This window comes from Metopolophium dirhodum, chromosome 1, assembly GCF_019925205.1.
Source record: "Metopolophium dirhodum isolate CAU chromosome 1, ASM1992520v1, whole genome shotgun sequence".
NCBI classification, from domain to species: Eukaryota; Metazoa; Arthropoda; class Insecta; order Hemiptera; family Aphididae; genus Metopolophium; species Metopolophium dirhodum.
The window spans coordinates 98,312,081-98,325,470 of record NC_083560.1 but is presented as its reverse complement, the minus strand read 5'-3'; the positions used below and the strand labels follow the sequence as shown (position 1 = coordinate 98,325,470).

At 32.9% G+C, this 13,390-nt stretch overlaps 1 protein-coding gene and 2 pseudogenes across 1 annotated transcript; 1 reads left to right on the top strand and 2 right to left on the bottom strand.

Annotated features, from left to right (window-relative positions):
- Positions 1-1,595: 1,595 nt before the first annotated feature.
- LOC132948027 (uncharacterized) lies at positions 1,596-2,642 on the top strand. The gene has a single exon (XM_061018289.1). The coding sequence runs from the start codon at positions 1,596-1,598 to the stop codon at positions 2,640-2,642; it is 1,047 nt and encodes a 348-aa protein (XP_060874272.1).
- A 379-nt stretch (positions 2,643-3,021) lies between these two features.
- Positions 3,022-4,158, bottom strand: LOC132948026 (uncharacterized; annotated as a pseudogene).
- Positions 4,159-6,563: 2,405 nt separating this feature from the next.
- LOC132948021 (uncharacterized) overlaps positions 6,564-13,390 on the bottom strand; it is a 68,326-nt pseudogene continuing 61,499 nt past the window's right edge.

Here is a 13,390-nt window from a genome sequence, read left to right as displayed (position 1 = left end):
GTGTAGTCGTGAGGTTAACGTCAACCTACCTGTACCCAGTGCGGAATAGGAACAAATAGTCTGATAACGAATATGTGATAAGAATTACGAACGGTTCAAAACAAACCGTTATCACGGTTCACCCCATTTAAATTACACAGGCAAGAAATAATTTGAACTAGATATTCATTTTTAATATATTTCTGTTCAATTCTTAGCCTAATGACCATTCATTATTTTAAATATACACGTTTTGACAAATTTTAATTCAATAACCTTGAAGATTGGTGTATTTGTTCGTGAGAAAATCGAATTTTATAAAAGTAAATATTGAAGCAGAACAATATTGCGTATAGTCGTATAGACTATCAGCTAATACTTCAATAAGTAAAAGTTAAGTCTACCCAATGACAAAAATTAAATATTTGTTCTTTACTTGTTTTTAGTTTTATAAATTTATAAATATGGTTCAGTGTTGGGTTCCGTTATGTTCCCATATTTCTAATAGGGAAGACTGTAAGTTTTTAGGTTCCCTGCAAATGATGCACTACGCAATAATTGGGCCAAAGCAGTAAGGTAGGATCTTGTTAACTTTAGTTCAATTTTTATACTATATCAAAATAATATATTATTTACTATTTATATTGGTAACATTTCCTTGTTATTAATGTAGAAGATCAGATGCTATACCCACAAAAAACACAAAAATTTGCAATTGTCATTTTAAGGAAGGATTAAAAATCAATGGTCCTAGTATTTTTTCGTGGAATAAAAATTCACATTTTAATTTTGCTTCTCCAGAAAAATGCACAAAGTATGCTGTAATATCCTTATGTAGTTTTTTCCAAGTTGAATTTTGATGCACGATATATGTTGTGACTATTAATTATGTCAATGTTTGTTCCCAGAGTGGACCAATGGGGTAAGTTGCCAGTGGGTGGAAACAAAAAAATACAATTTAAAATTATCATAAATCCTTTCTTTGAAAAAAAGATTTAATTTGAATCAAAAAAATTTGAAAATCTTTGTTTAAAAAGTAATTTAAAAAATATGTACTGATGAATGTTACCTATATTTAAATTACCTAAATTAATTATTATTTTCTGTGTCCTCCAAACTAATGCTTAAGTTTTTTTTTTCTTACTGTGCAATCAAAAACTAATCTTAACCAAAATATGGAGACATCTTATTGTTGCTCCAAGGTCTTCAATTATGCTACTGTGTTTGTGATTACTAACATTTTAAGTAAACTTATTTTTAGTTTAATTATAAACTTTATGGTTAAACTTTGTCATTTTTAGTAATGTAATAATTTTGTATGTTTAAATAATTGTTATTTCTATGTGTGGAGAAGTATTTATTGAATTTGTAAAACATTCTTTATGTCCAAAATATTATTTTTATTAGATAGTGCATGAATTATTTGTAATTACTAATATAACTATTGTTAAATGTAGCTGAAGATGATTGATTTAGAATACATTTTTGCATCAGTTTTATGTTGTATTTTATTTAATTAATTAGTTAACATTCTTGTATAATAATGATGTTTTTAATATTAAAGGCGCCAAAAAGTACTTGTTGAGACTGAAAACGATATTGATAATGGTGAATCTATGAACACTAAACTTAATTGTGAAATTGAAACTGTGAGTATGCCCAATGAAGAAGAAGCTTCCAGTAACAATGTTATAAAAGAAAAAAATCAATTAATTGAGTCACTTCAATCTAAAAATGATAGTTTAAACAAGGAAATTATGATTCTTAAAAACCGTTCTTTTGGTTACCACTCTATAGAATCCAATGGCAAAATGTTTGATTTTTATTGTGGCATTAGTAAAGTTATGTTTGATCTTATTATTGAACTGGTTTCTAAAGTTGAAATCAATTATTATTATACTTGGAGTGTGAAGAAGTTATGTTTAAATGACCAAGTTCTTATGACTCTGATGAAATTAAGATTAAACTTATGTTATACAGACTTAGCATTCAGATTTGGTATTAGTGAATCTACAATTGGCAATATTATAATAACTTTCATTAGTGTTCTTCATGAAATTTTATTTGTCAGCTTAATGAGTAAAGTACCATCTCAAAATAAAAACCAAAACTGTTTACCTAATTGCTTCAATGATTTTAAAAACTGTAGGATTACTTTAGACTGCACTGAAATGTCCTGTGATATTCCAAACTCATTAGTTGATCAGAAATTGACTTACAGCTCATATAAACATAGAAATACCCTCAAAGGACTTGTTGGAGTGGCTCCTAATGGTGTAATTACTTATGCTAGTAAGTTGTACCCAGGATCTACTTCAGACAAAAAAATTGTAAGTCATTGTGGAGTCTTAGAAATATTACAACCAGGTGACTTAGTTTTAGCCGACAAAGGATTTTTAATATCTGACATTTTGCCTCCTGGAATTTCTTTGAACATTCCTCCGTTTTTAATGACTCCACAATTTACGCCCAGTGAAGTTATTCGTACAAAAAACATAGCTAGGGCCCGAATACACGTAGAAAGAGTTATGGTAAGACTTAAAAATTTCAAAATTTTAGCTCACATTCCAAACACGTTGTATACAAGGGCTTCTTTGGTATTCCAACTTTGTGCTGCTTTAGTAAATTTCCAAAATCCTATATTAAAAGAAGTTGAACATTAATTTAATATTAATCAAGAATGATAAACTAAATATAAAATAAATATGCATTTGTCAAAAAAAAAAATTATCTAAGTTTTATACAGAACAAAATAAAAATTATATTAATAAGTTGAATTATTTGATAAAATAAAAGGAATAAATTGATTATAATAAAAGTTTAATAACAAGTCTATATTTGTTGACCAGGCATCATCTTTAAAAACTTTTAAGGCTACCAAAGATTTAGGTGTCCAAACAATAAGAATAGTAGATGTTGTTTTTGTCATATACATTTGTGCTTGAATTTGATCATAATACTGGTGAATAGGATTCAAAATGAAATTATTACTAGCAACATCAAAATTAATTATATAATCTTTAGTTTTTGACAGGCAGTCTTTTAAATCTTCATCCCTATATTTATAAGGACATTTTACTTCAATGCAACTCATTGAGTTATCATCAATAAAAGTTAGACCATCTGGACTGGATGCTAACAACCCAGACTCATGTAACCAAACTCCAGTTTTTATTACTTGCATATTATATTTTTTTTCAAATTCTTGTACTGCATTTATTTCATGTGTCTTACCCCATTCGATTGATTTTACCCCCTCAACACAATAAGTACCCAATAAGGTTTTAAATAGTGAAGTAGGATAACGATTTCTCTTTATGGACTGAAGAATTTTATGAAAATTACTAGACGTTAATCTATACTTTCGATAAAGGCACCACTTGATATTTTCAGACTGACCAACAGTTTCTGATGCTATTCTTTTTATATCATCAAAACTTACTTTAAACATATCTAACATCAATTTATAATTATGTGATACTCGAAATTCTTCAGAATGTATGAAATGGTCCAACTTCAAAATATCACTAAAATCATTAGATTTGGGTTCTGGGCTTAGTAACCAAGTAAACCCAACATTTTTTTTCCATAGTGACCAACTTGTTATAGCATATACCCGCAAAATCTACACCTGAATTATCTTTTATAGCTTTAAAATCATTTGGATACATTTCATGAATAGTCTGAATATCTTCACTATCTTTTGTACCTTTTTTCGACCAACTACAAGAAACGTCTGTAACAGATATATTGTTGTGTCCATGAAGAAGCAGAGATACCATATGATGACACTTAGTACGACCAGTTGGACAAGTACAAGTAGCATAATCAACATCACTACCTTTGAAGAATATCTGTATATGAATAAGAGTAAGTATTTATAATATATAATAATCAATAGATAAAAATTAAACATATTATGTTCATATAGAATACCTACCTTAACATCATACAGTTTATTTTTCATGCTAGCATGAACTTGGCCACTTAAAATTCCAACATCAGACAAATAATTAAAGCATACCACATGACCACTTTCAAATGAATTTTCTCCCTTCGAGAATATCTTTTTGTCATCAATAAAATTAATTATGGAAGAAAGCTTGATTGTGGTATGCGAAGTCATATTTTTAAATTACAAGAAAAAAATAAACCTACTCTATTTAATCAGGTACTTACACAAATTTTTTCACGAAGATGAAAGTTTTAAGAACACAAAGTAATAAAAGTCAAAAAATAAAATCTTCAACAGTGCATCAACTCCTAAATTATGGATTAGGGTAGGAGAGAATTACACAATTCTTACAACCTCAACAGAAATTAAAAAATTAAAACTTATTTTATCAAAGACAGTGAATAATTATATTGTTCTGCTTCAATATTTACTTTTATAAAATTCGATTTTCTCACGAACAAATACACCAATCTTCAAGGTTATTGAATTAAAATTTGTCAAAACGTGTATATTTTAAATAATGAATGGTCATTAGGCTAAGAATTGAACAGAAATGTATTAAAAATGAATATCTAGTTCAAATTATTTCTTGCCTGTGTAATTTAAATGGGGTGAACCGTGATAACGGTTTGTTTTGAACCGTTCGTAATTCTTATCACATATTCGTTATCAGACTATTTGTTCCTATAGTCGTTAGCATTAAGAGGACGCTACACCAAAACCTGTACGCGTGTAACGGCCGAGAGAACGCGCTGTTAAGTGTTTTCGCGATCCGCATGCACGCGACGTTTAAGTCACGCCCACTACCCGCAGTCGGCGGCCGGCCGTCGATTGTGCTCAGTCGGGACTTCGGGAGCGACTTTCATTATTCTATGACGTCTAGGACGTCTCTCATCATTATAAAATGCGTATACGTAAATGCCGCCGTATTATTTTAAATGTCCGCGCGTACCCATGATCTATTGATTATAATTTAAGTCACTGCTTACCTTAATATATTATGTAGCATTGTATAGATCGTATAAACTGTATATTAACATAGCTTGATTTGTATTTATTGAATAACTACTTTTCGAATATAATTAAATAGAAAACTTCTATATTACCTATTGCCTATTGGTAATCATACGTAAATTCTTTTGGAGTAGATACAATATACATACCTATAATTTTTTATTTAAATAAAAATCAAATATAGGCAAAATTTATTAAAATTATATTAAGAACTAATATATATTATATATTATATTAATATATAATATAATATGATAACCTAATATAATATATTATATATTTTTGAAAGTTATACTGCTTACCTAAATATAATATGTAGCAATATATTATAGATAGAAAAAACGGTAATACAACATAATATATTGACTTTTAGTTATCGCATTATTACTGATTCAATTATAATACAAAGAGTAAAATATATTTATTGTTGAAAAATATAAAATGCATCAATAATTCTATGACCAGAACTGCAATAGTATTTATAATATATTCATTATTATTATTATTTATTATACATATTATACAATCACTCCTAACTTTTCGCTCACAACCATACTTACGCGATTGTATTTATCTCGTTATTACTTATTAGATACCTACTTCATGATATATAATATATTAATATAGTATTATTTACTATTAGGTAAATAATAATAATGAATAATACCTAATAAATAACCTAAATACCTAACCCCTAGTCTCAAATAAATTAATATTTCCAAATACTTATCTAAATATTAGTTTTCTTGTAAGTAAATGTGTTGAGTATATTTTACGTATAATTTTGTATAATATGCCTATACCACATATAATTTGTATAGGACGGTTTTTATTATAACTAATCATACATTTATTTACATTTTAAATAAATATTAAAACCATATTACTTTCATAATTATATTAAGATTTTTAAATTTTTTTCAACGATACTATTTTAAATCTTTCTTGCTGTTTTTCTAAAATGTCATCCGGATCCCTGATATCACTTATTAACAATCTTTTGCCATATAAGGGATCGACGAGTTCAGGCAAAAGACAATTTAAATAAAACCTAAAATACAAATTCGTGTCATATTCAATTAAATTAGTAGGACTGATATTGGTACTTTAAACTACTTACGACATTAATTTTTCAGACATATTTTGTATCCAAAATGTATGATCATAATAAATTTTTTCTACTGTGGTCCACTTTTCAGTGTATACTACCAAATAGCATAGTTCACGTTCAGTAATATGCAGTTGTCCAATAACTTGAAAATAATTACTATTTCGTTTTACTATCATCGAAGAATCTTTCATTATCCAATTTGGTAGCTGTAACATGTGTTATAAACACAATTTCAACTGTTATCTGCAGTACATAATTACCTATATATATATTTCAGTACCAACAATTTTAGATTCTGAACGGAGTGATGAATGTATTGATTTTACAATGATGTGTGGTTCTTTTTATTTTTGTGTCTGGGGACAACATTTTGAGCAGTAATAGTGCTTCAATCTTACAAATCAGGGGGGGGGGGATTGTTTCGGGTAGCAAAGTGAATGTACGATTTTTGTAGTGATTGTATTTTTACGATGATAAAAATTATTGGAAATAAAATTATTCATATTAACCATCACTTACAAGTTAATTGTTGAAAGCTTCGATTAGACTTTCTGAATTACGAGCATTGTAAGGACACTTAATTTCTATTATGGCATTTTCTCCAACTAGACCATCTAATTAAAAAAAAGAATATTTAAATAACTATAAAAAATACATCTATAATTTAATAAATAATTATACCTGGACTTGCTGCCAAATATGGTAGATCAGAATCAATAATAAGACCACATGTTTGGACGTTTACGTTATACATTTCTTCGAACTTTTTCCGACCTTTCGATTCCATAACATTACCATAGGTTAGTTGTTTTGTTTTAGGATTTGGTGAGTATAGCAAGCTATGGATTTTTTCCTACAACTATAGTCTGTTCATTTTAAGAAGCGATTCAGGCGGCCAACTTCTGCGCATGGGCGTGGCTTCGTAGATCTCGTTTGTCTTAATAATCACCGCCGACGGGAGCGACGCATCAGTCTAGTGTTTATTGCTTACGTGTACACATAATTTAAAATGTATGGCAACGACTCCGGTGCGGTGTGTTATCAGTAATCACGTATTTGGTTCGCCCTACCACGCTATGTATTAAAATATTATACGAAAGAAAAACTATTAAAACTTCCAAATATTTTACAACATTTTATTAATATTAATTAATTAGTTTATATGTTACATATTAACAAAAACAATGTACAAAAAGCTAATTAAAAAAAACTCAAACACCAACGTCAACAAAATAGGCAAATAAAAAAATTTAACAAATTACAAAATACAAATTATTTACAGGTAGGCAGTGTTACAATTTTTACAGGTATTTACAAATCAGAATCATCCGAAGATGTTTCATTTGAAACCGTCAATATACATGGCTCTAATTGGTCGATAATGTCGTCCATAATGTCGTCAACTTTCATTATTTTCTCTTCTTCTTCAATCACGTGTCGAATGAAGTTTTCCCAGTTCTATTTTGTTACTCGTTCAATTGCTGTGTTCAGTAGCTGACGGACATCATCGAGTTTGTACGTTGTGTTGTTGGATTTTACATACTTTTTAACCATTGCCCATGCGAGTTCGATCGGATTAAACTCGCAATAGTAAGGTGGAAGTCTAAGCACTGTATGACCAGCGGCTTTTGCCATATTGTCAATGATGTATGAAGAATACTTGCTTTTAATTTCACGTACCATCTGCAACAGTTCAGCCCTTTTCATCGGCCTCTCGGGAATTGCGCCTTTTGAAATAAGCCATTCCAAAATGTCGGCCTTTTTGGAATTTGATGTTTGTATTTTTTCCGCTTTGACTGAATGGTATGGCGCATTATCTAACACAATCCCAAGTAACACATAAATGTTCTTAATATATTATAAGAATATTCATAAAGAAGATATGTATTATTCGTGGATTGTTCGTGATTGTTATATAGTTGTTCTATAAATCTGCTTACAGTCTGCAAAACTAGCAAAATGAGCCGATTATAGATACTCTATGAATATTCTATCTTCTATAAATATTTTTTAAGAATATTCAGGTCATATACCCAAATATTCATATAATAATCATTGGATGATTATTGCAAATTGCTTAATTCATATTAGAAGAATATTCTTACTAACAATTTTATAGTTATTCTTTGAGTATTCATTGACTAACTAAGATGCTCATAAAATATTATTAGAATATTCATAGCAAACATATGTATTAATCGTAGATTATTCATAATATGTGCTCTTTATATATCCTTACATTCAGCATTATTATAACCAAAACTTGCAAAATAAGCTGACCATATATTTACATCTAGAGATATTCTATGGATATTCTATCTTCTATTAATCTTTTTCAAGAATTCCATATCTCTAAATGTGTTATACCATTATTATAACTATGAGTACTATATTCATAAATCATAATCAATGTTTATATGTTAATGTTAATGTTAATACCTACATAATATAATATAGGTACTATAAATACATCCATCTATATATAGATATGATATTATTATGGTATTGTGGCGAACCGCCGCCACATAACTACCTCACACCGTTGATCATCAGTGTAAAACGGTTGGTCACAGTGATTCCCGGCAGACGGCGATTACCGCGACTCGGCTGACACTACGCGCCTTGTTCATCCGCAGAGCGATGCGCCGTTATGCCTCAGCACGGACGCGTCGAACATCGCCGTCGGGGCGGTTCTCGAACAGCATGTCGAAGGGAGTTGGCAGCCGCTCGGCTTTTTCTCGTGCAAGCTTTCTTCCACACAGGCACGGTACAGCACGTACGACCGCGAACTACTCGCGGCGTATCTCGCGGCCCGAAATTTCGTCCACTCAATCGAGGGGAGACCAACGACGCTTCGAACGGATCATCGACCGTTGCTGTTCATGTTTTCGCAGAAGGCAGAAAAACAGATTGACCGCCAAGCCCGTCATATTGCGTTCCTGTCGCAATACTTTCACGACATCGAGCACGTCAGTGGTGAACGCAACACGGTGTCTGACGCACTGTCCCGGCTGGAGTTGGCGACATTCGACGACGGGCTACCCGATCTCGACCAGTGGTCAGTGGATCAGGCCAACGACACGGAACTGCAAGACCTTCTCGCCGGGAGAACGGAATCCTCCTTGGAACTCGACGCACGGCATACCACGAATGGACCCGTCTACTTCGACATCGCGTACAATAGATCGAGGTTGTTCGTACCACAAAAACACCGGCGCGCGGTCTTCACCACATTACATCGGCAGGCACACGGCGGCAGCGCGGCCACCGCGCGAATCGTCAAGGAACGTTTCGTGTGGCCAGGCATGGATCGGGAAATACGACGGTGGGTCAGAACGTGCGTGCAGTGCCAGAAAACCAAGGTTCACAGGCACACGGCGACGCCGCTCGCACCGTTCACGTCGCCGGATCGACGTTTTGGACACATCCATCTAGACCTCGTCGGGCCACTACCTCCGTCGAACAACGCCAGGTACCTGCTGACCTGCGTCGATCGTTTCACGCGCTGGCCTGAAGCATGGCCCGTCGATAACATGAATGCTCACACCGTCGCCACCACGCTCGTGACGAACTGGATCGCCCGTTTTGGAGTTCCTGATATTATCACCACAGATCAGGGACGGCAATTTGAGTCTGAACTAATGCGAGCTCTCAACACGGTTTTCGGGATCCAGCACGTCCATACCTCGCCCTACCATCCTCAAGCGAACGGATTGGTTGAGCGGTTCCATCGGACTCTTAAGGCAGCACTTTCGGCACACGAGTCGCCGCATTGGTCACAGCACCTACCGATCGTTCTCCTCGCGTTGCGCAATACAATCAAACCAGACATCGGATCGACCCCCGCTGAGCTAGTGTACGGGACCTCGTTACGGTTACCTGGCGAGCTTTTCCATGCAGCACCACCTGAAGTAGGGACACCCGATTTCGTCGCGACACTCAAGACGTCCATGGCTAAGCTCCGATCTGCTCCCGGATCCAACCACGACCCAACTCGACGCGTCTTCATACCGACGCAACTGGCCGCGGTCAGCCACGTATTCATCCGCATTGACGCGCATCGGACGCCACTTCAGCCTCGATACGAAGGGCCTTACGCCGTCCTACAGCGTCGGGAGAAGGATTACAAGCTGCAGTTGGATCAACGGACGGCGTGGATATCAGTGGATCGTCTCAAACCAGCATTCGTCCTGCGCGACGACCCGATCATCGACCACTCATACGCCATGCAGTCCATCGACAGTCCTTCGACGTCAAAAATTTGTAAACCATTTTTTTCTTTTTTGTTGGGGGGGAGTAATGTGGCGAACCGCTGCCACATAACTACCTCACACCGTTGATCATCAGTGTAAAACGGTTGGTCACAGTGATTCCCGGCAGACGGCGATTACCGCGACTCGGCGCGGCGGCCGCCGGTCTCGCGTTCTTCGCTCTCGACAACGTAACCGACCGCACGTTCTACACCATCGACCGCCGATTTACGTTGAATCGCGATCTGTTCCACTTCGTTAAAACCTCACCGTGACCGACCGTCAAATCTTGGTACGCACTCATTCAAGTGCTTCTTGTTTTAAGCCTAACAACCGTTGTACAAATAAACATTCAAATTACCCTTTAATCGAGTGTAAATCTTTTGTTCGTACGGTTTCGTACCACACTCTGTCATAACGACGTACGTTGGAGGCAACTCTGTAGTGATAACAGTGGATCCTCCACAGTATCTATCTTTAAGATCAAATAAATTTTTTTCAACTTTGGTATTTATAATTAATAATATATAAAACATCATAAATTAATAACAAAACATTTATTTATAAATCTGAAGTGTTAAAATTATAATGGAATTTCTGCTGCTTGTTTGCACCTTTCGTTTGCTTTGGTAAGCCAAATACTTGCCACCAGCTCAATTTGTTTAACAGAAGTATCAGCATTGTTGGCGGATGAATGGATAGCCTCTAATAAACATAATAATTTATAATTTTATCAACTAGTTAACCTTTTAAGCCTATTTTATTACCGTTGCAAATTTATCATATTATATACAAAGCATGTTAATATACAAGTGTCTATAATAAGAGATGAGTATAAGTAGGTAGTACTTAATAATTATAAGTATAGTCGCAATCAGTTAGCGCCAATCACCTAATTTATCTATGACATATGTCATAGTAGAATTTTTAGATGAGGGAGGGGGAGGCTACTGCAGAGTACTGCAGGATTTACATTAAAACATATAAAAATAAATTTTTAAGTTTTATTAATTAATTTAATTAATGCTTTAATTGCACCTGGTTGATAAATTAAAAAAGGGGGTAATGGGGGCCCTTTGATGTACGATGGAATAATATATTTTTAACACTTTGGTGCTACTGATTGCAACCAACTTACTAAGCTAAACAATTGATTGCCTAACATGTATCATATTCAAATCATGCATGATATAATTAAAAAAAAAAACAACATACCAAAAATGTTTTGATTTTCATTAGATACCATGTTTAAATCATCATTTAGACTACATTCTATATTATGTGAAACATTTATACTGGATTCTGTTTCTTTTAAATCATTTTCTAAAAAAAAAAAAAAAATTGTATTTTAATATAGTATAAAGGTATCTTAGGAAAAACAAATGAATTAATAAAGTATATCTTACTTTTGAATTTTGGGAATGGTGGCAGATCATTATCTGATAGTTTTTCATCACTACTTGGTCCACTGCTACAATCAATTTGTTTATTCTGTTTTTTGCGTTTAGTTGATGTTTTTTTAGCAGTTAGTTGTTCACTTTCTGATGAACTTTGGGCTAGGGTCTCATTAGCAAATTTAGAAGCATCCTTATACACAGTAAACATTTTGTTGCATATGACTTTTATGGGATATAATTTCCAATCTTTTTCTGGATTTGCACCGTTTTTTATGGCCGATTGCAATTTAATTGAACCAAATTTTAAAGGCCAGAAACATGCTTCAAAGTTCTTAATCCAATTACTTGGAATTACTTCAATTATATTTTTTTCATTTTTAAATTTAACAACATACCAGCCGGCAGACATCTTTTAATGATTAGTAACTGTAACTTAATAATATAAATTGTATTTACTGTATTTAATTTGCATTTACTTTAATTCTGTAGCTTTGTACCGTTTAGCTTCTTTAATAGGCCTTGATTTTCTTGCAAATTCGTAAGGAATATATTTAATAAGGCTTAGTAATGCATTAGATATTATATTAACAGATCTCGATTGTAATTTATGAGGAGGTCGACCACAACACCATATGTTAACTAATAACTTTTTAACAACTCCCAGGCATATCAAGTGCATATAGTCCAATGGGACATCAGTAACTAGGCCTAAATTGGGAATTTTTTGTAAAATTGTCTGGCCAATGTGATGTTCTGGATCAGTTTGATTAATAAAATCAGTATCAGTCCTTTTATTAAATGTCAAATCAGGAAAAACAACATGATCTAAATATTCTCCCTCTTGCATACATTTCGAACAGGAGGAATATCTACTATGTCCCTTAATTCAAAGTACACTAGCCTTAGCAACCGCATCAAATAATAACATTGAAATTTTGAAACTGAAATATTTATTATCAATGTGTACACCATTTAATGTTAAATTAACAGCTTCATTTACAAAATCTTCTAGCAATTCATTAAAATCTGACGGTTTATCATACCCATGATAGATACCAATACAAAATATATTTAAAGGTAATAAAATATCAACATTTGTTATTAAACAAAAAATAGGATATACTTGACTTTGTGATGAGTCACTGAGAGGCAATCCCTCAATATTAATAGCAACATTAATAACATCAGGAATATTGGAAACATTTACTTTTTTCAACATATTTGTAAGACCACTTTCTAAACAAAAATGGTAGTATTTTCCAGGATTTATATCACGCAAAATAGTTTCTCTTGGTGTTTTTAAAAAAGTTCTAGGATCTTTTGGAATATTGCTTAAATCTGGTATTTCTTTTAGAATTGATAATAATTCCTTTAATGCAACATGAGAAATTTTATTCCTAATAGCCCATTCTCGCAAATTATCAGGAATAGGTATTTTTCAGTTTCCAAAAACATTATCATTTACAAAATTGTTTAATGAACTACATTTTGGACTAGTTGAAACAAATTTTGTAAAAGAAACATCATCATTTTCAATGATTTCAATCTAATGAAACACCAGATATATTTGAAACATTATTTTTTACAACACAGAAATCATTTGGCAAACCTACAAAATTAGGCTGATATGAAGTACTTGCTGCAGTACTAGGATTACATTGAGTGGGTAATGAAATAGATAATG